Raw genomic sequence first — 26,528 nt, 5'->3', positions numbered from 1 at the left:
AACTCCATGCAAAATACATCTTGGAATTATTGACTAGTAGTTTGCAATCTGTGGACTACAATCATGCAATTAATGTGTGTAAGTAATCCAACTGACTGAGACCATCCAGATTAATAATAGATTTAATTTTCTCCACGTCTTTTATCTGAGCTAAAATGAAACGGTGGGGGATAAAAAAAGTTGCTAATTGGCAAGATTTTAATATTCATCGTGTTCTTGTGATTTTGGGAACATCTGTTCCTAGTCTTGCTCAGCTATCTTCAGCAAATGACTTAACTAACCACAATTCAGGTCTAAACTGTTCGAATCTAAACTGGCCCACCCCACAGAAACTTGTCAAGTGAGTAGTTAAAATGGTTCTGCTAACTTATCCACGCTTACATCACTGCTATCCCACATCTAGCAACTTGACCTTCTGAACAGGTACAGCATATACCTGCTAGAAGATATTAGGCATGTTTTGTGCATATTAGTACTTGGGGGGGAGGGGGGGGGGAGGTGAGAGAGGGGGATAGATTTTAACCCTTATAATCAGTCGACTTCACTAGTAAATATAGTCGGTATTAATTTGTCAAGAATATACAGTTCTATACAGAGCAAACACTTTATCAGAATCAGTATCACTGGTTTTGAATAGCAAATGTTCAATTTGCAATTCAGATTTAATTCAATTCAAACTTAATTCAATTTGCAAATAGTACTATGCACGACTCTTATTTATAGAGACAATTCTTTAATAGAGAAAATTATTTAATTGAGAAATTCAGAGCTGGGAAAAAAAAAAGCAGTATTAATTAACTTCAAGCTGCAGAAATGCATTTGCTGACAACATACGACAAATTTCATGGGGGAAATGCTGGCGTTTCTGTGCGTAAATGTCAATGTTTTCTCGCATGTGTGTGAGCCACCATTGAGGTTAGACACACAAACAAGTAAGTCCCAAACTTGCATTCAGTGGTTTGCTACTATTCTTCAGGCTATGCTCCACAGATGGACTACATGGTGTCCAGTGAAGGTCCCCAAATGTGAGGGAACATCAGGCACCAGCTTGCACTTGTTTCAGGGAGAGCGTCTCCAATGATTTCAATCATGGGAAGAACCATGAGATATTCTTGTAATTATCAGTTAATTTGGATGCTTTTAATTTTTGAAGTCTTCATTTTTTTTTACTGGACAGGGGAAAGATTTAATTGGAACCCAAGGGATAACATTTTCACACAACGGGTGGTGGGTGTGTGGAACAAGCTGCCAGAGGAGGTAGTTGAGGCAGGTATCATTGCGATGTTTAGACAGGTACATGGATAGAGTAGATTTAGAGGGATATGGGCCAAACGCAGGCAAGTGGGACTAGTGTAGATGGGGCATTTTGGTCGGCATGGACAAGTTGGGCCGAAGGGTCTGTTTCCACAGTGTATAGCTATATGAGAGGGAAGAATAATGACGGAGGGTGCATCAAATGTGTGGAATTCCTTGCTGTAATTCAACGTTCAAGAACCTATTTTGGAGACAAAATGCACGTTAATCACCAACCTGCAAATCTGTTTTGGAAGGTTGAGGGTTTGGAGATACAGCTCGATGAGACAACTGGAATGAACCTATTCTACAATGTTGCACTTTAGATTTTAATCAGTAACAAATAAAACACCAAAGTTCAGATATCGGAACAATTTACCATGTTAAAGGTCCTGCATGTGTATAAATAGCTCACGGGACTACAACATTGGACACAGTCATATATTACAGCAAGTGGCAAATATCATAATTGAGAAACCTAATTTGAAGAAGGACATTCTTGCTATTGAGGGAGTGCAGTGTAGGTTTTCAAGGTTAATTCCCGGGATGGCGGGACTGTCATCTGCTGAGAGAATGGAGCAGTTGGGCTTTTACACTCTGGAGTTTAGAAGGATGAGAGGGCATCTCATTGAAACATATAAGATTGTTAAGGGCTTGGACACACTAGAGGCAGGAAACATGTTCCCGATGTTGGGGGAGTCCAGAACCAGGGGCCACAGTTTAAGAATAAGGAGTAAGCCATTTAGAACGGAGACGAGGAAACACTTTTTCTCACAGAGAGTGGTGAGTCTGTGGAATTCTCTTCCTCAGAGGGCGGTGGAGGCAGGTTCTCTGGATGCTTTCAAGAGAGAGCTAGATAGGGCTCTTAAAAATAGCGGAGTCAGGGGATATGGGGAGAAGCCAGGAACGGGGTACTGATTGGGGATGATCAGCCATGATCACATTGAATGGCGGTGCTGGCTCGAAGGGACGAATGGCCTACTCCTGCACCTATTGTCTATTATCTATTATCATAGCAAAGCAGTTTTGAGAGGATCTCAACCGAGGATAGAAAGATAAAATGATCCACGTGAGTATGAAGGGAATTGGAGCAGTTGTTCTGGCATTTTCCCACCCCCTTTACTTTCAGTCTGAAGAAGGGTTCCCACCTTCCAGGGAGCGGGTAGCACGGGATTACATGGTACCTGTGGCAGGGGGAACTCCCCCCGACCTGACCTCAAACTAATCACAATTAATAAAGTATTGTCATTAGGCAAACTCGTTGTCTGGTTTGTTTTATCATGTGCTAAGTTTGATTGGTATGCAGCCATGTAGTTATAAAACCAGGAACAAAATATATATCAATAATACAAAAGACAATTTGGAATTATGGCCCAATTAAGTATTCTTTATGGAAACACATAGTGTACAAGGAACAAGTTCATTTAACTTCTGCTGCAAATTCAACTTGGAGGATGTGGTATAAGGTTGGCACTAGACTTGCATGTACAACAGTTGGGACTGTACCCCAAAACAAATAATGTAGGTGTATAAATTGCCCGAGTGATCACGGATAAAATATTTTCAATGATGAGTAAATTTAATGAGGACATGGGCAGAGGGAGCTTCGGGGTAGAATGAAGATACATCTTGTAGTTGTACATTAGTTCCTTAGCGATGGCAGAATTAAATGTGGGGAATACACAAGCAAGTAATTAAGTAATTGCAACCTTCACGTGGTCCACCCAGTTTCGACTAATGCAATCAACCCGACGTGCACAAACAAGATCAAATAGAACAAGTTGACCTCCAACTTTAGGCTGTGCACACCATACGCAAGGAGAATTAAAGCCAAAGGTTTCACTGGGGGCATATTGTGAGCAGAATCCCTCAGAGCATTGCGAACAGTGTTGTACAATGGCAAGTCTTGGACTCGGAACTCAAGGGCCTGGGCTATAGGGAGAGGGTGTTCAAGCTAAGACTATACTCCTTGGAGTGCAGGAGGATGAGGGTTGATCTTATAGAGGTGTACAAAATCATCAAAGGAATAGGTCGGGTGGATGCACAGAGTCTCGCACCCAGAGTAGGGGAAATGAGAACCAGAGGTAATCAGTTTAAGGTGAAGGCGGGAAAGATTTTTATAGAAACTCGAGGGGTAACCTTTTCACACAAAGGGTGGTGGGCATATGGAACGAGCTGCTGGAGGAGGTAGTTGAGGCAGGTACTATCGCAACAGTTAAGAAACATTTAGACAGGTACATGAATAGGAGATGATTGGAGGGATATGGGTCAAACACAGGCAGGTGCGACTAGTGTACAAGGGACATGTTGGTCGGTGTGGCTAGTTTGGCCAAAGGGCCTGTTTCCATGCTGTAAGACCCGATGATTACGTCATATGACCAACAAAGGCAAACCTGATTGGATTTAGGTAACAGCCTAATGGAGTGGGAATATTTGTCAATTTGTGAGCGTGTTTGTTGAGAAACACAAAGTGATTGAGATTCTCGAATTTGGGCAAGGCTGACATTTCTGCAATGAGACACTAATCGTTCCAAACCTACAACCAAGATGAATGGTAGGAGGCTGGAGGGAGATGTTCAGAAATAATTTAATGAATGTCTGGACCAGTTAATTCACTGCCAGGAAATTCTATCAAAAAACTACAAGCAAAAATGCTAACAAAAAGGCAAAATCTAACACAGATTGTGGTGACAGGCGGAGATACAAAGTACATCGAAATGTGTCAAAACAAAAGGGAGCGTGTAAAGAGGCCAGGAAGTGGCATCAAAGCCAACGTTTCTGTCTATATATCATAAAAATGATGGTAAAAGGTTAAAGTAAATCCCTGATATAGATAACAATGATATTGTATATGAAAATGAGGAAATATGACAGATGGATTTGTATTTACAACCACTGCAAAATTATTGTAATAACAGTAGTAAATAATGACCCATAAAGATTATGCAATCCCAGGACCATATTGTTTCCAACCAAGGACTTAAAAAATGTAGGTTGCAGGTGGCCTAAATATAATAAGGACATCAGGTCATAAGTCATGGGAGCAGAATTAGGCCATTCGGCCCATCAAGTCTATGCTGCCATTCAATCGTGGCTGATCTATCACTCCCTTCTAAACCCATTCGCCTGCCTTCTCCCCATAACCCCTGACACCCGTACTGATCAAGAATCTATTTATCTCTGCCTTAAAAATATCCATTGACTTGGCCTCCGCGGCCTTCTGTGGCAAAGAATTCCACAGATTCACCACCAGATTCAACAACAATGTTCTAAAGTGCTCTCATTTCGGCAACTATATATATATATATAAAACGTTTTATATTATATTATATTAAATTATATATATGCATAAAAGTTGTACAAAACTGTGATTTAGCATTAGTGTCTGAGGGAAACTTGGAAATCATACAGCTGTTAAACTGGCATGTGGAGGAAGAAACTGCAGATGCTGGTTTAAACCGAAGATAGACACAAAAAGCTGAAACAACTCTGGGTCAGGCAGCATCTCTGAAGAAATGGAAGAGGTGACGTTTTGGGTTGAGACCCTTTTTCAGACTGATTGGGGACGGGGACGGGGGGGGAGAAAGCTGGCTGGGTGATTGGCAAATAGGTGGAGTAATTGATAAAAGGGTGTCAGATAAGGAAAGAAGAGGTTGAGGGGAAATGAGGGGAGAAAAGGGAAATGTGTTGATCATACAGAGGGAGAAGAAAGGATTTATTTCCTTACCTGACACCCTTTTCCCTATTTTTTCCTTACAATCATCTGGCCATCATCCTTACCCCTCTTATCTTCATCTGCCTATCACTTGCCAGGCTTTGTCCTATTCCCATCTCGAGCTTTCTACCCCCTTCTGCAATCAGTCTGACGTATATTCCCAACCTGAAATGTCGTTGTCCATTCCCTCCACAGACGCTGTCTGACCTGCTGAGTTTTCCCAGCAATTTGATTTTTGCTCAAGATTTCAGCATCTGCACTTCCTTTTGTCCTTGCCTTTAACTTTCGGTCGAATATAAAGTCAGAGTGTCTTTGTAAGTTATGATTAGTGAACTGAAGAATGTTTTGAAGACAACAAGAATAGCAGACTGAGATTATCTACACATATTACACAGTGAAGGCATCTGAGGTTTCGTGGACATCTGTATGGGAACTTAGTTGGGGATGTTGGAATAGTATCAAAAATATTGAATGAGCTCAAATCACTAAATGTCAGTAATATTACCCAGGAATGTTCGACCGCAGTGCATAGATCCACATAATTATTTGCCAATATATTTAATAATATGAAGCAATTATTTAACTTCTGCTCCTCAATATCCAGTTTAAGTACAATTATTTTGAGTGCAGTTTCTTGAATTCAGGACCAGTTTTGCATTAATAAATAGCTTTACATTGTTATTCATAATCTCTCCACATAATAATGATTGGTGATATTAATAGTTCAACTTCATTTGCATTTATATTCTAAACACATCAATCCCCATTGCCACAATCAATTGAAAAGGAAAAATGTTAGGTTTTGGTGAATAAATTGGACTGCAATGTACCTGAAAGTTCCCTTTTAATGTTTGGCAGATTTGCTGGGCAGGAGTTACTGATATTGATAGCTTGCGGTGCCAATCCTGGGTTGTTGTAGACATCTAGCATGTTACCAGGCACTGGCAACTGGAAAGCAAAAGAACGATTCGTATTATTCACATTTATTATCAGTCATCGTTAAATGAAGGGCGACTTGGACAAACATGACAATAAGTTAAAGTCAGCATGGAATTCGGCACGGACATGGTGGGCTGAAGGGTCTGTCCTTGCTGCACTGTTCTACATTCAAATAGATTCCTTATAAGAAAAATCATCTCCTATGACTTCATTTAACTTCTTGCCTTCATTGCTAGGGGCATTGAATATAAGAATCAAGAATCATGATATAGCTCTATAGGACACATTTGGACATTTCTAGTTGCCTTGTTACTGGAAAGATGTGAAGGCTTTGGAGAGGGTGCTGAGGGGGGTTTAGCAGAACACCTGGATTAAACGGTCCCAGCTACAGTTGGAGGTAGAGGGCAGGCTTTATAGAAGTATGTAAAATGATAGGGTAGTCAGTCACAACCTTTTTCCCAGGGTAGAAATGTCCAACAATAGAGGGCATAAATATAAGGTGGGAGGGGAAAGGTTTATTGGAGATATACGGGGCAAGTTTTTTTTACACAGTGAGTGATGGAGGCGTGGAACTCATTGCTAGGGAAGGTGGTGGAGGCATTTACGATAGTGGCTTTAAGTGGCTTTAAGATGCTTTTGGATAGACACATGGAAGTGCAGGGAATAGAGGGATATGGATCATGTACAGGCAGACAAGATCAGTTTAACGGCATCATCTTCAGCACAAACATTGTGGGATGATAATGGCAGCGGTTGTAGCTTTCATGGGACATTTTATGTGCAAAGTAGAAGTGAGGTAAATTGCTGTCCACTCAAGAAGACACACAATTAGATCAACACCTTCTGGGATAGAGGAGATTGGTTGATTGTTATCTCTTGTACTGTTTAGTATAGTTTAGTGATACAGCGTGGAAACAGGTCTTTCAGCCCATCGAGTCTGTACCGACCAGCGATCCCCACACACTAATACTATCCTATGCATACTAGGGACAATTTTAATTTTTTTTTAATTCCAAGCCAATTAACCGATGAACCCGCTCGTCTTTGGAATGTGGGGGGAAACCGAAGATCTTGGAGAAAACCCATGTGGTCACGGGGAGAACGTACAAAGCCAAGTGCCTGTAGTCAGAATCGAACCCCAGGTCTCTGGCCCTGTAAGGCAGCAACTACCGCTATGTCACCGTGCCGCTCTGCTTTGAAGTTTTACTCCCCTTATCACCGGTTCCCTTTGGCCATAACCTATGAGATAATGCACTGCCAGGATTTCTCAACACTAGCTCCCCACCTACAAAGACAAGGGCAGCAGGCTGGTGGGAACAACAGCAAACGTTGCAGGTTTTCAGTCAAGTCACCCACCAGACTGGCTGGTCATCAATTCAGTGGATCAAGAACTCCAATGTGAGCACAATAACAGGAGTAAATGATGGCACACGGAGATGAACGGTTTCAAGGAATGATTTCAAGTTTCTATCCATGGATTTGAAGGAAAGAAGGTTTGGAGTTACTTTAATCCAGAGATTGTAAAAAGTCGCCTCATTCCCATGGGCTACACTAAAGATGTAAAGAGAATCCCACATTCTAGTAAAATGATATTAAGTAAAGTTAGCAACATAAACACCATGACATTAAAGGGGCAGTTACAGCCTAAATGCTACATTTAATTAGGACCAGAGATGAGAGAGAAGTGATGAGGTATTAATTTCATTGAGGAGGGCAATGTACACTAAAATTCAAGGATCAGGAACGGGGTACATTCGTTTTTTGATCTATATTAATGACCTGTCCATAGAGATGCACGATATTATTTTAATGTTTGCCCAGCACTCATAACTCAAATGAAGTTAACAGTGAGGGACAAAGATATTTAGTCGATGGCAACACAGATTTATGAACAGTTTTTGAGAAACAGCAATGAAACAGACCCTTGGCCCACCAAGTCCACATTGACCATCCATCCTCCATTCGCACTAATTCTGCGTTAACCCACTTTCTCATCCACGCCCTACACTCTCAGGGTAATTTGCAGAGACTAATTAGCCTACAAACCCGCAAGTCTTTGGCATGTGGGAGGATACCGGAGCACCCTGAAGAAATTCACAGGGAGAACGTGCAAACTCCGCATAGACAGCAGCCAAAGTCTTGATCAAACCCGGGACTGTGAAGCTGCAGTTCCACCAGCTGCACCACTGTGCCACCCATCTGAGGGGTGATTACAGACACAGGCGCTTTTATCCTTAACACAGAGAAGCTCCGCGTTTGCCTCAGGAACATCAGCATCTGCCATATATTGGGCCGCTGCTTCCATCCTCCCTGTGAAACCAGCTCCCATTATAAAGCAGCTCCTTTAGGTAGACAGGAAGTTCTTCATGCACAACACTGCTTTCGGAACCGGATTTATTTCTAAACTGAACTAACATAATATTGAGTAGACTTAACTAAGCTTTAACTTAATCTTCTGAAGCTTTCAAAGTAACAAATTATGTATTACTTTTATTAATAACCTTATTAACATAACTCAAAAGCAAAATTATCTCTATAGAATGCTTTATTGTGTCCCATTAGATATGCTGTACAAAATCTCAGATACAATGCTATGAGATCCAGTCGGTGGGCATTGGAAGCAATCATTTTGCACACAACATTATCTCACCAATTGAGATGAATAAACAATTAATTTATTTTGAACTATTAATCTTTACGGGGTTTGAATGTGATCAAGTGAATAAACTTTACAATGTGACTAGAAATCTCGGTCTGAAATAGTGATGGTATTTCCTGGTATTGTGTTACTTCAGTCGTAATGGGAATCAAAATGTAACGCCATCAACTATTACTACGGGTGGCGCGGTGGCATAGCGGTAGAGGTTGCTGCCATACAGCGCCAGAGACCCGGGTTCGATTCTGACTACGGGTGCTTATCTGTACGGAGTTTGTACAGTCTCCCTGTGACCAACGTGGGATTTCTCCGAGATCTTCGGTTTCCTCTCACACTCCAAAGGCGTCGCGTTTGACAAGTTCACTGGCTCGGTATAAATGTTAAATTGTCCCGAGGGTGTGTAAGGTAGTGTTAATGTACAGGGATCGCTGGTCAGTGCGGACTCGGTGGGCTGAAGGGCCGGTACAATGTTCAGATACAGGAAATTGTCAATTCTTAAGATTCAAATCATCATTTATTGATGATATCTTTTCATGCACAATATAAAAATGACTTCCTACATCTGTACTCTTAATGTATTCTTTTCAGCTAACTTGTTCAAGCATTATTTTGTTTTTCTTCACATGGCCAGCTGTGGCTGGGAGTTTGAAAATGGTGCCAAAACATGGCGACTCTTGTGTGGACTCTGTGGACATAAAGAGATAAGAGCAACAAAAAAAAACAAACAAAAACAGAATTAAATTTAAGATATAAAATTACCGTATTAGCCATTGGGATTCCTGGGTCCAGCAGTCCAAGGATTTCATCATTATAACTCGACTCCAGGCTAATAATGTCATCAATGACATCGTCCATCTGTGACAACCAGCAGGAAAAAACCCATAAGAAACAACCTGAAGCAGAAGGCCTTGTATGCCGTGAGATCAAAGGGGTAAATCTGACTTTTTTTACCCAATGAAGGCAATTGAGAAACCTTTTTTTTTCCCCCTGCTAATTATTATCCAAATGTGGCAGCCAGCATTGTGAACGTCACTGTCCGTAGGCTGTGCGCTTCAACAGGAATCAATGCCCTGAGCTGCTGGTGTCAGTTAAAGTTCATAAGTTGTGAGAGCAGAATTAGGCCATTCGGCCCATCAAGTCTACTGCACTAATCATTCACGTCTGACCTATCTTTCCCATGCAACCACATTCTCCTACTTTCTCCCCATAACCCCTGCACTAATCAAGAGTTTATCAATCTCCACCTTATAAAATCCATTGACTTGGCCTCCACAGCCATCTGTGGCAATTAATTCCACAAATTCCCCGGCCTCTGACTAAAGAAATTTCTCCTCATCTCGTAACTGTGTGGTTCTTAAACAGGAGATGGATTGTGGCTGGCACGCATTGGAGAACCCAAACTGACCTACAAATCTGTTCGGAGTGCTGTGGTGTGATAGAGGGCAGGCTTGATGAAATGGATGTGTTCTGTATCCACCAGGGGCAAGAATGCCCTCAAAACACAAATGCAGCATTGGGGCCAGATACTTCTGGAGGTTTATACAGAGGATATGGACACATTTCAACAAGAAAGTCATTAATCTCATGAGTGGGAAAAAGCATTCACTATTACCATTCCCTGTTGTCTACAAAAGGTATTGCACCACACCCTCATTCACCCTCATTCACCCACCTACCAAAACTCTCCGTCAATCAGACTTAATACCTGACGAAAGATAGACACAAGAAGCTGGAGTAACTCAGTGTGTCAGACAGCACGTCTGGGGAAAAGGAATAGGTGACGTTTTGGGTCAAGAACCTTCTTCAGACTCAATGTGCTTCATCACACGCAGGACACCATTACAAACTTCAGAACTGTACCTGGTGGCTTGTGCATGCTGCCAATTGGTCAACTAAAGCAACCCAGGTCACTAAAAACACGGTTTTCAACATTCATCAAAATGGTGGCACAGTGGCACGCCAGAGACTCGAGTTCCATCCTGACCACAGGTGCTGTCTGTGCGGAGTTTGTACATTCTCCCTTTGACCGTGGGCATTTTATCCGGGGAGTTCTGGTTTCCTCCCACATTCTAAAAACACACAGTTTTGTAAGTTAAATGGCTTCCATAAATTGCCCCTAGTGTGTAGGATGCGAAAGTGGGATAACAAAGAATTAGATTGATGGTTGAGGTGGGCCGAAGGGCCTGTTTCCAGGCTATATCTCTAAACTAAAACAAATGTAATCATCTCGATAGAAGAGTTGACAAGTAACTGCAGGCTGCAATTAAGCAGAAGGATTAAACACATTCACATGGTCCTAATATCTCCATGAAGATTAAGGAGTGGGCCATCAATGCAAAGCCACATTGCTGAGTCCATAGTAACAATAAGCTGAAAAGAGTGAAGATGGAGTCCTCCTACCTAATCCTTTATTTCCCACATACTACTCCCCTTCAACTGGTACACCCTACTGATTTACAAGTTGCAGATGGTATCATTGCCTAATGGTTATTTTCCTTCGCCCCAATTGTAGTTTTAGTTTTTTCCAGTTTTAGAGATACAGTGGAGAAACAGGCTCTTTGCCCCCACCGAGTCCGTGCCGACCAGCGATCCCCGCACATCAACACTATCCAACACACACACAGGGGACAATTTGCATTTATACCAAGCCAATTTACCTACATACCTGGTCGTCTTTGGAGTGTGGGAGGAAACCAAAGATTTCGGAGAAAACCCACGAGGTCATGGGGAGAACGTACAAACTCCGTACAGGCTGCACCCGTAGTCAGGATCGATAGCGGGTCTCCGGTGCTGCAAGCGCTGTAAGGCAGCAACTCCACTGCTGCGCCACCGTGTATTTATAGGTTGACGAAGATTGCTACTTTGGCATACTCCTATTTCACTCCATCACTTTTCACGTGGCAGTACAGTGTTCTTGCCTGCCAGGATCACGTCATCAACAAATTATTTACCTTGTATGCATTACTGCTTTGCCATGGTGGGTCAAATGCAACTAGCATAGCAGACCATCACAGAACGAAGTATATCTTCATTAGTTCTAGGAGCAGAAATAGGCCATTCGGCCCATCGAGCCTATTCCTCCACTCAATCATTCTGCTCGGCTGATTTGTCATTCTTTCTCAACCCCATTCTCCTGCCTTCGCCCCATAACCCCTGATGCCCGTACTAAACAAGAAACCAGCAGCTGCAGTTCATTGTCACCGCATTAAGGGAGTAGGTAGTTTGTTTAGAAGCATCATCAACAAAAATGCCTCCAACATCGGGAAGCTCTCTCTGTCCAGAAAAGCAGAAACTGCACAAATTCAACCAGCTCGGAAGGTGAGAGGAGTTGGTGATACCTTTAAATAGTGCTGCTGGATGGTACTTACTGCTGCTCGAAGCTGACGTCAAATTAATGTCCTCTGTTGATTAAAATCATGATCTGCCAAATCCGTCTATTGATAATAGGCAGTCAGGGCATGATGTATTCCACAATGTATGTCTATGTGCCCCAGAAGTCATTCTGGGACACGAACTTCAACCATAAACAATGGGCAGTTACTATCCAAATTATGGGCCGAGATTTTTTGTTAATTTTAAAAACACCTTTAGTCTATTCATGGTAATATTATTTTTCAAGCTCTATCATTTATAACTTGGGAGCAAAATGTGAGATCACACAAAACCTTCTTGTCTTGGAACTTGTTAAAATTATCACCATCACAGCCATCTGTTTTAATCAGTGTTCTTTTCATGAGCAGTCAATCTAAATTTAACATGTTATCAGCTGTAATCATTATTGTTTAACATTCCTAACAAACTGAAAGTTTTCTCCAAGCAAAAAAATCGGTGCAAAGTTGAAAAGAATCTCAATCGCTAGGAGGTGGATGTACCTTCGCTATAATGTCTCAATTCCCCAATCGTTACCACCATAATACTTTCTCAAAACCATTATATTTAGTTTAGCTCAGTTTAGATATACAGCGTGGAAACAAGCCCGTTGGCCCAACTAGTCCACGTTGATCAGCGATCAACCGTACACCAATTCTATCCTACGCCTTAGGAACAATTTACAGAAGCCAATTAACCTACAAATCTGTACGTCCTTGGAATGTGGGAGGAAACCACAGCATCCGGAGAAAACCCAAGCGGTTACAGGGAGACCGTACAATATTGGTACAGGCAGCATCTGTAGTCAGGATCGAAATTGGGTCTCAGGCGTTGTAAGGCAGCAGCTCTACCGCTGTGCCACCGTGCCGCCAATGTGTCCTCAATCTTCGCTAACTTTGCTTCTGAATCTATTAATTCATTGACAATTATACCTACATGGCTTCTGGCATCAGACCTCAGGTTCCTTTTGATCTTCTCAACTGTTTTGAGACCTTCTCAACTATTTCTCAACTACCACCCCGACGTCCTATCTGCACCCTTCAGTGCTTCACAGCATCAAGCACTTGAGCCGTTGTACTCCCAAATGGCCACACAATTGTTGTGGAGACAAATCCCATCTTCAAATCAAGAACACTTTTCATTCTATGGCAATGCAATCATGGCAAATGGGATAGAACATTGAAAAGTACCGCACAGGAACAGGCCCTTCGGCCCACAATGTCTGTGCCGAACATGATGCCAAGGAAAACCGACCTCATCCGCCTATACATGATCCATATCACTCCATTCCCCAAATATCCATGATAGACTCAGGGCAGCTCTGACACTTCACACCTGTGGGCAATTGGAAGCATCAGAAATGGACACCACCCAACTTAAAGATAATAAATTCAGCAGGTTTTCAAGTGAAGCACTAGGTGTAAAATATGATTATTACCATTTTCATTTCCGGCAACCAGACCTGTAAAAGAAAAAGAATAGTATTAGTATTAGTTCCTCTCCAGAAGATATGAGTGTGCAGCAGGTACATGAAATTAGATTCTAAAACAAATTTGTATTTTAGAAAAGATATTCCTGGAATATTCCCAGAATAAAGAAGAGATACACCTTGAGAAGGCACATTGGCGAGATCGTGCTTCATTTTTTTTAGAAACAGTTGTGTAGTTAGGTATATTGTTTTTCTAACATCTCACTTCAGACGGTTACTGTATTGCCTAATTTTAAGCAGCCTTTATATAATTGGCATTTGGTACTTAAAGGGATAAACGTTGACATGCAACATTTGTCTGTATTTAGCACACTCAGGGAGCAATGAATAGAGTGATTTTGTTCTGAAAAATCTGCTAGGTTACACAGTTACACAATTGTAACTCACACCAAGATAAGCCACAGTACCTCCAAAAATCTCTGGATTTGGAACTTAAATGTCAAATATAATTAAACTCTTCATGGCAATTCACACTGGCTCAAAGCAAAACATGGTGCTAATGGTGCTCCTGTCTTTACCACAACCCAAATCCTTCCCACAAAAAAATATACATAAATCACTGGAGTAACAGCGGGACAGGCAGCATCTCTGGAGAGAAGGAATGGGCGAAGGTTCGGGTCGAGACCCTTCTCCCCGACCCGAAACGTCACCCTTCCTTCTCTCCAGAGATGCTGCCTGTCCCGCTGAGCTACTCCAGCACGTTGTGTCTATCTTCGGTTTAAACCAGCATCTGCAGTTCCTTCCTACTCTTCTCCACAAGAATCAGGCACACAGTCTGAGGAAGGGTTTCGGCCCGAAACATCGCCTATTTCCTTCGCTCCATAGATGCTGCTGCACCCGCTGAGTTTCTCCATCATTTTTGTGTACCTTCGATCTTCCAGCATCTGCAGTTCCTTCTTGAACACATTCAACAAGAATTAGGAGTTCTTGTTAAATTTGTAGACCTTTATAAATGTTCTTAAAATTAGGTATTTTTTCTTTAGGTGCAATAGTATGATCTTAGTGTTTTATCAAGAATATGACTTGTTTTCCCCCAATGATCCTGCAGTTTTTTTTAGAAATACACCTTCACTTTGCATAGAGTTACTCAGACATGGATCCTAGATACTCTGGAAAAAAAACATATTTTTTCAATAAGTTTAAGAAAGAACTGCGGATGCTGGAAAAATCGAAGATAGACAAATGCTGAGTTTCTCCAGGATTTTTGTCTACCTTCTTATTTTTCAATAAAATTATTTTATTTTTTGAAAATAGTTTAAGGTGAGAGGAGCAAAGTTTCAAAGACATATGCTGGAAAGTTATTTTTCACACAGAGTGGTGAGTGCCTGGAACGAGCTGCCGGAGGTGGTCTGGGATATAGAGGCTTTTGAGACTTGGCTAAGCACATGGGTATACATCATGATCAACACAGACATGGTGGGCCAAAGGGCCTGTTCCTATACTGTACTGTTCTATGACATTGAACCCGACTACCGCATCGAAAGTATAATCAGTACACTCACTTCTGAGTTGGAACGCTTATTAAACCCTCCCCTCCAGAGACTCCAATTTAAAAATCCTACGCTAAAGGCGTACCAAATGGGGAAAAAATAGACACAAAATGGTGGAGTAACTCAGCAGGTCAGGCAGCATGTCTGCAGAACATGGATTGGTGACGTTTTGGGTCGGGACCTTACTTCAGACTGGTAGGAGGTAGTTCTTCAGTACTGATTTGAAGCACTGTTTTCTTGTGGAATGTTAAAATTAGATTATTTCTTATTCCCTCAGATTGACACAAAAGATTCCGTAGCAAATGTTTCAAGAAGAGCAGGGTGTCTTCTCCACCCAATTGACAGCTTTCTACTGTTATGTAAGATCACTAAACCAGAATTGCCCAGATGGAGGTGTGTGGAGCTGGAAGGTAAGGCAGAATTCTAGATTGAGTTGGTTTAAATTTGTCAAATTTCTTCAGTGACATGAGCAGTTCCAAAAATGGTTGGCCGCTCATTTCACTCCAGAAGAATCAAATTAATTTTTTGGTACATTTCATTGAAATGAAACATGCAGTTTTAGTTTCAGGGCATCACTTTCTGATTAGTTTAGTTTTAGTTTAGAGATACAGCGTGGAAACAGGCCCTTCGGCCCACCGAGTCCACACCGACCAGCGATCCCCGCAGATTAACATTATCCCACACATGCTAGGGGCAAATTTACATTTATATCAAGCCAATTAACCTACAAACCTGTACGTTTTTGGAGTGTGGGAGGAAACCAAATATCTAGGAGAAAACCCACGGGGAGAATGCACAAACGCCGTACAGACAAGCGCCCGTAGTCAGGATCGAACCCGGGTCTCTGGCGCTGTAAGGCAGCAGCTCTGCCACTATGCCACCCTGCTGCCCATAATCGTATCACTCTGTGTGAGGTTGCTGCTTTAGAAAGATAATTCTAAAAGTATTTCATTGCAAATTACGTCTCTATAAATTTATTTATTTTAGTAAACATTAAAATATTGTTTAGAGTACTTCAGGCATTTGAAGGCATTTTGTTCAGCGTGGAACCATAATGAATAACAAAATAAAGAAAGGATCTTCACACAATTTTTAATCTATTTATTCTTGTTCTAATCGCCATCAGCTTGAATACGAAACCTTTTCTTCTTGGTTTAAACTGTGTGCTTGCTTGACTTGGCAACTGGTCTAGGAGGCCACTCTTCAATTTTAACCAAGTCAGTAGTGGCTTCAACAATATTGAAAGTAAATAACCAACACTAGTGTTTTTAACATTTTCTGTGTTTTTCAGACAGTGTGTTACACAGATCTAGTTTAAGAGCAAATTATTTTATATTTGGCATCTAATCATTGCAGTCAAAAGTACGTCGGAGCCAGTTATTTAAAGCTGGAAGATGTATGCATCCAGAACACGGATAAAAAATTATTGTCTGCAAATCCATCGAAAACGACATTCTACATTCCATATAATTACTTTGCAGAAGGGAATTTGTATGTTTACAATCTGCCTCTTTCCACACTCAATTTCCACTCAATTTTCACTAATACTACTTAACATATGGATACGTTCCATAAAATCACAATAATTTAATTTTTTTCTGTTACTAACCAATGTTACAGTTTAAAAGTTTACAATGGGATTTTTAATATCAGCAATTCACTGCTGTCAAAGTCACAGTTTCTTTATTCTATAAAGTACTATGGACAATTCGGCAGGGTTGGTGGGAAGTGATCGAACCAAGACAAATTAACAATACAGTCTGCAATCAGATTTTTTTGGGCTCTGACTGAGGTTTTATCTTATTCCGAGCAGTTAGAAAAACTGTACAACAATTCTCTGTGCATTAAATTTTAAATTGTGTCGTAGAGTTAGGCATTCAAAATGAATGTTCTATCAGGTAACACTTCATGGGTCTGCACCTTAGATAGGAAAACAAAATGTACAGGTAGAAGAAGGATCTCGACCCGAAACGTCGCCTGCTCCTTTTCTCCATAGATGCTGCCTCACCCACTGAGATTCTCCAGCATTTTTTGTATACTGGTAGGCGCATCAGTAGAGTTACCCACATGCTTAAGTGTTAGGATGGAATAACCAGAAACACTAAATCACAAGAATGATATGAAGGGCAGTCATATTACATTCCTCCAGTTCTCAAAATTTGATTTTTCGATAATGTCACTTGCAATTATAAATCATACTGCCAGACGTTTCGGGTCGAGACCCTTCTTCAGAAGACAAAGGTCCTGACCCAAAACGTCACCTATCCATGTTTTCCAGAGGTGGTACCTGGCCCGCAGAGCTACTCCAGTGTGTGTGTGTGTGCATGTGCATGTGCGTGTGTGTATGTATGTATGTGTGTGGTGTGTGTGTGTGTGTGTGTGTGTGTGGGTGTGTGTGTGTGTGTGTGTGTGTGTGTGTGTGTGTGGGTGGGTGTGTGGGCGTGTGTGCGGGTGTGGTGTGTGCGCGTGTGTGCGTGCGTGCGTGCGTGCGTGTGTGTGTTTTTAAAGCAGTATTTTAAAACGATCTTGCATTTTGTTATTAGTTACTTGCAGGCCAATAAATTCCACACAAAGAGAAAAGTGGGGATTACCTCTTTCTCACAGTTTGAGCCGATGTTTAGCATGGCCATCGGGCTGTTGGGAGCACTGCTTCCATTTCCTGGGGGCATGACATGATCACCTTGTTGGTTGGAACAGGGCATGCTTAAGGCCTGGTTTGACAGTTTGTTGCCCAAAGTTGTTGACAGATACTGTTTAACCTGCTGCCTCTGCGCTTGCTGTATGTGGTATTTGGTCGGATTTTCAAGGTGGGTTTGCACCTATATGCGGAACAGAATAAAAAGAAAACAGCGTTAATTTAAGGTTCTTGCACATTCTTATAAGTTCATAAGTCCTAGGAGCAGCATTAGGCCACTCGGCCCATCAAGTCTACTCCGCCATTCAATCATGGCTGATCTATCTTTCTCCCTCAACCCCATTCTCCTGCCTTCTCCCCTTAATCCCCTGCTGCTGTTAATGAAGTGTGGTGTGGTGTTGCACCCAGTATCACGGAAAACCTGGCATCACAGAAAATTCTTAGCTTGGAACAGATGAAAATCTCTTTCAAACAAATGAGGCAAAATGAAAAACGCTGAAAGCAGCATCAAAAATACGTGAACACATTGCGATTTATAAAGTATATTAAGACTGTTCAAAGTGCTCACGTGTAAGATTTTTTGAGCATCGCACCCCCGTTGAATTTACCGTGAATGAACTGCAAGCACCGTTTAAAGTCTGCATTTGCTCTCCCTGACCCAAAGCAACTGTGAAAAGTCTTGAAAGTATAAAGCCAAAAATAATCCTGAAGCCAATTACAGCATATTAAATTAAAAAAAGAATTTGTACTTTAATTCAATCAATTCTCCTTCCGCTTGCATCCAATGGCAAATTTGAGCATCAGAATGCAGTTCTTTCAAGGAATCTCCAAAAACCGACTTATAACTTATGGATGTCATACTCATTATTTTAGGAATGGGAAAATATTTATAGCAGACAGTACACAAGGATTATTCAGGAGAAACAACTCAAGGACAACAAATGATGTGTAATTGAAAATACATTACTTCAACGAGGAACTGAAGACATTGATAAATACAGCGCATTAAAGTGTTAAACTTACCTGATAATGGTTAAGTTCCAACATATCAGGTGCAATGCAACATTCACCGAGCTTTGAAGTAAATTAAACAGGACGTTTTGAAAGTGCTCCCCCAAGTACTTCACTTGGGAAACGGGACAATTGGGATCTGCCGACTATGATCCAAAGTGAGCTACCGGTGGCCTAGATAAAATGGCATCAGAACTGTTGGTCTTGAGGAAAAAAGCTTGTTTAATTAGTTATGCACATAATGGCATCAACGGCACACAGAAGCAGCTTTCAAGATGCTATGGTAGTTAGCCGCTTAAATTAAAAATATTTGCCATTAGCTGTTTTACGCAGCTTTGACGTCACCGCTTTTGCGCATAAAATGGGTCCTTTCATAGGGCCGCCATGATTTCTTGACGAATAATTGCTCCAAGGCGAATTCATTTTTTCGTTCCAGTTCTAACACTATAACTAGAAAAGCAAACAAGGCTCACAAAGAAGACACTTACAGAAAGAAAGCTCTGTGATGGACTAAGTTGTGAAAGGATCCAAATGTTATGGGAAATGTACAAATAGATATGCAAATATCACTATAAGTCCCATATCTTCTTTTATTTTGCTTGGCCCCCTTTCTCCAATTTTTCCTTCCATTAGAGACTGTCTGTCACTGGTGGATGGAAGAGGTCAAGATGTAGATTTAACAGAAACTGAGTATAATGAATTAAACTGTAGAGTAGGCAACAATCGTTTTCTTAAGACAGACACAAAATGCTAGAGTAACCCAGCGGGCCAGGCAGCATCGGTGGAGATAAGGAATAGGTGACGTTTCAAGATGCTTCTTCAGACTGAGAGTCGGGGGAAAGGGAAATGAGAGATAGTGACGATGATACAGAGAGGTATAGATCAAATGAGTGAGAGATACGCAAAAAGTAATGATGATCAAGTAAAGGTAGGGCCCACAATGGTCCATTGTTGGTTGTGGGCTAGGTGAGAATGAGTTTGACAGACAATGAAACCTAACAGGATGACAATGAAACAAGTAGGACGACTAGGGTGGGGGAGGGACATAGAGGATGGGAGGGGATTCAAGGGTTAGTTCAGTGCCAATTGTTTTCGTAATATGTCAAAAATCCCTTGTTTTTCCTCACTAATACACCTTAACAATCTTCCCTGAAGCAACAAAAGAAAAATCATTCATAACCGAGATGTACATTTATAAATTACATTTATTAATGTACATCTCAGTTATGAATGATTTTTCTTTTGTTGCTTCAGGGAAGATTGTTACGGTGCATTAAGTAGACTTGATGGGCCGAATGACCTAATTCTGCTCCTATAGCTTATGAAGTTATGAACTTTCCACGCTGTATCTCTAAATACTAAAAACTAAACAGAACCGTGGATAAATTGACAGATGAACAAATCATGGCAATGGCCATGAACAAGGTCACTGGGCACAATTTGGTAAATAAGTTTTGAGAATTTGCTTGCATGCTGAGAACGAGTACTAAAGGCCGCCTCTATCTCCCCACCCAAGTCACAATAGCTTCTTGTTTTCACGCAACACACAGCTAACAACAGCCTGTTTCCTCTATCATCGTAACTTTTTTGCACTTCTTACATTCATTGATTTTTATCTCTCGACATCATCGTCTATATCTCTCGTTTCCCTAATCCCTAACCAGTCTGAAGAAGGGTCTGGATCTGAAGCGTCACCCATTCCTTCTCTCCAGAGATGCTGCCTGTCCCGCTGAGTTACTCCAGTTTTTTTAGTCTTATCTCCAGTCTTTTGTTCACTTGCACTCAACATGGGATTAGGAGGGAGAGATGGATCAGCCACCATAGACTGGATGGGCCGAATGGCCTCATTCTACTCCTGTCCCCAAGGACCTGATAACATCTATTTTGCCCTTATTGCAATCTTCAATTATAAAAATGGGTGAATTTCACAGCAAGAAACTGCTCCTGAAACCTGAGTACAGTGTATGTATAATGGGAGACTTTAACAAACCATGTCAACATCTAACAGCTATTAATCTGGCATTTGCCTCACAATTCTGGGGAATCTTAAAATTCTTCCAGTGAAACCTTGATTGGCACCGAAAACCAGGTCAAATCGGGGGGGAGTTCCATCACCACGGGTACCATGTAACCCCGTGCTACCTGCTCCATGGTCGAATAGTCGGCTACTAAACTGTCTCACCCACCTGGTTTGCCAGGTGAGGAGGGGGCTGTGGACCCCCAGCAGGACCAAAAACAAGACCTGTCAAAGGGCGGATGAGCTTCTAATGAGCCAACGGCCATCCATACTTCAGTAGAAGTTGCGATCACTGTCGTACATAGCATTGTAAGGAACGATGATAAAGCACACACACCAAAATCCTATACTTCCAGCGGCGGAAGTCCGCAGGAACTGGAGGACAGAGATGTGTGGTGCGTCTGTCACCGTTCCCGTTAGAAACCAGCACCACTGCGTCGCTAATGTTTTCAACGATGATGAATGAATGATAAAACCACTAGGGGGCAACATTTTCCTGACTGCTGTATCTATGTGCAGGGCAAAGAATTGTGAAGATTTCACGCTTTTTGAGAGATAGGAAAAACATTAAGATTAAGCAGAGTTGTTACACAATATCATAAACTACGACCAAGAAATATTTGAAATAACTGTTTAATCAAACTTAAATTTCTATTTAAACCTAGACAATATTTTTTTAAATGACCCCAGAAATGGCCATAAGGACTGTGAATTGAAAACAGTCACTTTGGTCCATGTTAAAAGTCCACACAAAAAGCTGTAGCCCCAGTGACTAAAACAGCTAAGGAGATAACCACTATTATCACAACACAGGAACGGGCCCTTCGGCCCACAATGTCTGTGCCAAACATGATGTCAAGGCCACCTCTTATCTGCCTGCACACAATCCATATCTCTTCAGCCCCTGCATATCCAAACACGACAAATGCAACTAACATATCTGCCTCCACCACCACAGGCAGTGGGTTCCAGGCCATCTCCACCCTCTGTGCAAAAACTTAAGGTCATGTGATAGGAGCAGAATTAGGCCATTCAGCCCATCAAGTCTAATCCGCCATTCAAAGTGGCTGATCTATCTCTCCCTCCTAACCCATTCTCCTGCCTTCTCCCCATAAACCCTGACACCAGTACTAATCAAGAATCTATCTCTGCCTTAAAAATATCCATTGACTTTGCTCCATAGCCTTTTGTGGCAAAGAATTCCACAGATTCACCACGATCTGACTAAAGAAATTCCTCCTGATCTCCTTCCTAAAGGATCGCCCTTTAATTCTGAGGCTATGACCTCTAGTCTTAGACTCTCCCACTGGTGGAAACATCCTCTCCACATCCACTCTATCCAAGTCTTTCACTATTCCGTACATTATAATGAGGTCCCCCCTCATTCTTCTAAACTCCAGTGAGTACAGGCCCAGTGCCGTCAAAACACTCATCATATGTTAACCCACTCCTTCCTGGGATAACTTTTGTAAACCTCCTCTGGACCCTCTACAGAGCCAGCGCATCATTCCTCAGATATGGTGCCCGAAAATTGCTCACAATACTCCAAATGCAGCCTTACCAGCGCCTTATAGCGCCTCAACATTACTTACAAAATTCTTAAGGGGTTGGACAGGCTAGATGCAGGAAGATTGTTCCCGATGTTGGGGAAGTCCAGAACAAGGGGTCACAGTTTAAGTAAGGATAAGGGGAAATCTTTTAGGACTGAGATGAGAAAAACATTTTTTACACAGAGAGTGGTGAATCTCTGGAATTCTCTGCCACAGAATGTAGTTGAGGCCATTTCATTGGCTATATTTAAGAGGGAGTTAGATGTGGCCCTTGTGGCTAAAGGGATCGGGGGGTATGGAGAGAAGGCAGGTACAGGATACTGAGTTGGATGATCAGCCGTGATCATATTGAATGGCGGTGCAGGCTCGAAGGGTCGAATGGCCTACTCCTGCACCTATTTTCTATGTTTCTATGTTTCTATCCCTGTTTTGTATTCTAGCCCTCTTGAAACAATCTTTGCCGATTCAATTTGGGGATTAACGTTTTGGACATCCTGCACCAGTACTCCCAAGTCCCTTTGCACTGCACATCTCCTTTGGATTTTTCTACTGAAATGTTATTACAAATAATTTGGAAGTCGGCTCCTGTGAATTACAGGATAAAGATATCACAATTCTATTATTGAAGGAAAAACAATGTCAGTGTGTCACTTTTATCATAGTTTGCAGGTAAACAATTAACAACTCCCGCAAATAATCCGGTTTCAAAGATTACGTTTTGCTGGCTATCCCGATTCATAAAAATAATCTTCAAAGTGATTTTTGATTAAGCATGATCCATAATTTGTCCTAAATTAAGGGCTAAGTAATATTTTAAGCTTTCCAAAGCTTCAGTCAACAATAATTACTAAATATTTAAAGTTATTTTCTGTATTTAGACTGAATAATGCGTACCATGAACAAAAGTGCACTTTGGCTTTTCGTAATAAAATGTAATGCATAACATTTTTTTCTCTTCAAAAATAAATTCATCTGAACTTGGTTATGAAATCTGATTCAGGCTGACAGAACTGGCTTTGAGCAACATGAGTTGGCTACTATCATACAAAATAAGTGCAGGAGGAGGCCATTCGACCCTTCGTGCCAGCACCGCCATTGAATGTGATCATGGCTGATCATCCACAATCAGTAACCCGTGCTTGCCTTCTCCCCATACCCCTTGTTTCCGTTAGCTCCAAGAGCTCTATCTAATTTAACCATTCAATCTCTCCAGAAACAGAGGCTGGGTGCCATTTCTAACACTTCTTAAGGGTCTGTACCATTTACGCGATTTTTTTGGCGACATGCCGGCACCCGTCATAGGCGACCAGGGAAATGTACGACTCTTTGGGTGCCCGTATGGTCGTGAGCAGTCACCCAAAGAGTCGTACCTTTTTCTGGTCGCCGTTGGATGGGCCAAATGGCCTAATTTTGCTCCTAGCATGTAAGAACTTCATTTTATCAACAAGATCATTCAAACACACCTCTTCTCTGTTTTTGTTCACCCTCTCACATGTTGGGCAGTGTTTTAGTTTCCCATTGCTCCATACACACACACACACACACACACATACTGAGAAAAGAGACACAAGGGACTGGCGACTGAAGAAGGGTCCCAACTTGAAACATCACCCATCATTGTCCTCCAGAGATGCTGCTTGGCCTGCTGAGTTAGTCCAGCACTTAGTGTTCTTTTCGACCAAGAAAGGATGCTAACAAAAGCTTTTCACTGTACCTCGGTACATGTGACAATAAACTAAACTAAACTATCTACTACAAACCCACTGACTCCCATGGCTATCTGGACTGCACTTCTTCCCACCCTGCTTCCTGTAAGGACTCCATCCCTTACTCCCAATTCCTCCGTCTACGCCGCATCTGCACCCAGGATGAGGTGTTCCAAACCAGGGCATCGGAGATGTCCTCATTCTTGAGGGAACAGGCGACCCCTCTTCAACTATAGATGTGGCTCTCACCAGGGTCTCTTCTATATCCCGTAGCTCCGCTCCCACTCCCCATCCCCTCACTCATAACAAGGGCGAGTTCCCCTTGTCCTCACCTTCTACCCTACCAGCCGTCACATACAACAGATAATCCTCTGACTTGTGTAGAAAGAAACTGCAGATGCTGGTTGAGACCAAAGATAAGACACAAACTGCTGGAGTAATTTAGTGGATCAGGCGGCCTCGCAGCTAACATAATCAAGGGTTATGAAGAAGGGTTCCGACCACAAAATGTCATCCATCCTTTTACTCCAGAGATGCTGCCAGTCCCACCGAGTTACTCCATCTTTAAAGTGTGGGAGGAAACCGGATCTTTGACAGGTAACTCTGGAAAGATTCAGAGATCACTTAAGGCCCTGTCCCACGATGCGAGTTTACCCAAGAGCTCTCCCGAGTTTAAAAAAAAATCAAACTTGTGGTAAGTACGTAGAATGTACGTTGCGGGTACGTTGGAGCTCATGGATGTCTCGTAGCGGCTCGTAATGCTAACGGCAGGCAGTCGGGAAACGTGGAAACTCGTGACGTTTTTTCAACGGTGTGAAAAATTTCCAAGCGTAAAAAAATACTCGTGATGAAGTACCACGAGTTTGATTTTTTTTTAAAACTCGGGAGAGCTCTTGGGTGAACTCGCATCGTGGGACAGGGGCTTCAGAGAAAAGAGACTGTGTTTCATCCCACAAGTGGACCATTCCTCAGCATGTCAGTCTGTTCTGAGCACCAGGTCCTTTCAACTCACAGATGAGTACTGCGTAGGTTGAAGGTTCAGGTTTATTATTGTCATGTGTACCGAGGTACAGTGAAAAGCTGTGTTTTGCATGCCATCCAAACAGATCAGATACAGCACACACACAAATACAAACATGTCAAACTCAAGTACAACAGATGGAGCAAGGGGGAAAATATAGAGTGCAGAATATAGTTCTCAGCATTGTAGAGCCTCAGTCCATGCACAAAGTCCAAGGGTGCAGTGAGATAGAGGTAAGTTGGACAGTACCCTAGTGTACAGAAGGATCATCCATCAGCCTGATAACATTGGGGGGAGAATCTGTTCCCGTGTCCGGTGGTGTATCTTCAAGCTTCTGTGTCTTCTTCTGGACGGGAGCAGGGAGAAGAGGGAATGAGCAAGGGTGGGACGAGCCCTTGATTATGTTAGCTGCGAGGCAGCGTGAAGTGTCGATGGAGGCAATGGTGGGAAACCCGGTCTGTGTGATGGACTATGCAATATCTGCAACTCTCTGCAATCCCTTTCAGTAATGGGCAGACCTTACCAGAATATTCAAATGTAGACACCAAAGCAGGAAAGTACAGAGCACGCAAATCATACAAAAGGAACGAAATGTTGTTGACTGCAAACCAAAAAGGCTAATTAACATCATGAGTTCATTCAAAGGACATGTTGCATTTTTTAAAAACCTCTTTTCTTTGTTTGGCTTTGGGAGTTGGTAAATGCAGTCTTCACGGTGTTCTGCTACAGTTGAGGAGATGAAGAAAGACTATTGATTCTTGTTAAAGCACTAAACAATCCGCCGCTGTATCTTTCAGCAAGGATTCCAATCTGCAATACCAACTAATAATAAATGACCACCTGGTGTATGGACACTTCGTGAAACATTTTGTTGGGCGGCATGGTTGGAGCAGTGGTAGAGTTGCTGCCTTACTCGGTACAGAGTCCCGGGTTCGATCCTGACCGCGGGCGCTGTCAGTACGGAGTTTGTACCTTCTCCCCGTGACTGCGTGGGTTATCTTCGGGTACTCTGGTTTCCTCCCACGCTCCAAAGACTTACAGGTTTGTAGGCTAATTGGCTTTGATAAAAATTGTAAATTGTCCCTTGTGTGTGTAGGACAGTGTTAAGGGCCTGTCCCACACACAATTTTTTCGGCGACCCCGTAACATGTCGTGGTGTGGACAATTATGGTTGTGGTGACGCCTGTATGGTCATGCGTAGTCGCCCAACGAGTCTGGTCGCTGCTGGATTTTCAACATGTTGAAGATTTTCAAAGACCTGCTGCGACTATGACGGGTGCCGGCAAATCGCCTAAAAAACCGTGTAAGTAGGACAGGCCCTTTAGTAGGTATGTTACAAAACCTACCTGAATCGTCATTGGGAATCTGCCCTCAGCCATGTCGGCGATTTTGGCGCTGTTTGGAGGGGGCGGGTTTAAAACGCGATTTTTACTAGGCTGTACTAATCGCACATGTTCAGCCTAGTAAATCATTAACGAAAAATCGCTGCAAGACCCGGTCGCAAAAGGTATTATTAGTTTTATAGGCCTCGATAATATAGTTATAACAGTTTTACAATTACTCTCTGATTTCGCAACCTCTCGCAGCCCCAGGGTTTTATAAAGCAAACAATTAAAGGTATGTACCTTATTTTTACA

General features: G+C 42.1%; 1 protein-coding gene across 5 annotated transcripts in view; it reads right to left on the bottom strand.

Annotated features, from left to right (window-relative positions):
- Positions 1 to 26,528, bottom strand: part of LOC129704516 (microphthalmia-associated transcription factor-like) — a 206,428-nt gene that overhangs the window by 12,820 nt on the left and 167,080 nt on the right. For all 5 annotated transcript variants that reach the window (XM_055647661.1, XM_055647659.1, XM_055647663.1 and 2 more), the window contains 4 exons: positions 17,543 to 17,770; positions 13,411 to 13,434; positions 9,363 to 9,458; positions 5,839 to 5,956 (listed from right to left, as the gene is read on the bottom strand). In XM_055647661.1, the coding sequence (XP_055503636.1) occupies positions 5,839 to 5,956; positions 9,363 to 9,458; positions 13,411 to 13,434; positions 17,543 to 17,770 (466 nt within the window). The remainder of the gene's footprint in view (positions 1 to 5,838; positions 5,957 to 9,362; positions 9,459 to 13,410; positions 13,435 to 17,542; positions 17,771 to 26,528) is intronic.

This window comes from Leucoraja erinacea, chromosome 16 (assembly GCF_028641065.1).
Source record: "Leucoraja erinacea ecotype New England chromosome 16, Leri_hhj_1, whole genome shotgun sequence".
NCBI classification, from domain to species: Eukaryota; Metazoa; Chordata; class Chondrichthyes; order Rajiformes; family Rajidae; genus Leucoraja; species Leucoraja erinaceus.
The sequence above is the reverse complement of the archived record's forward strand: the minus strand, read 5'-3'. Positions and strand labels throughout refer to the sequence as shown.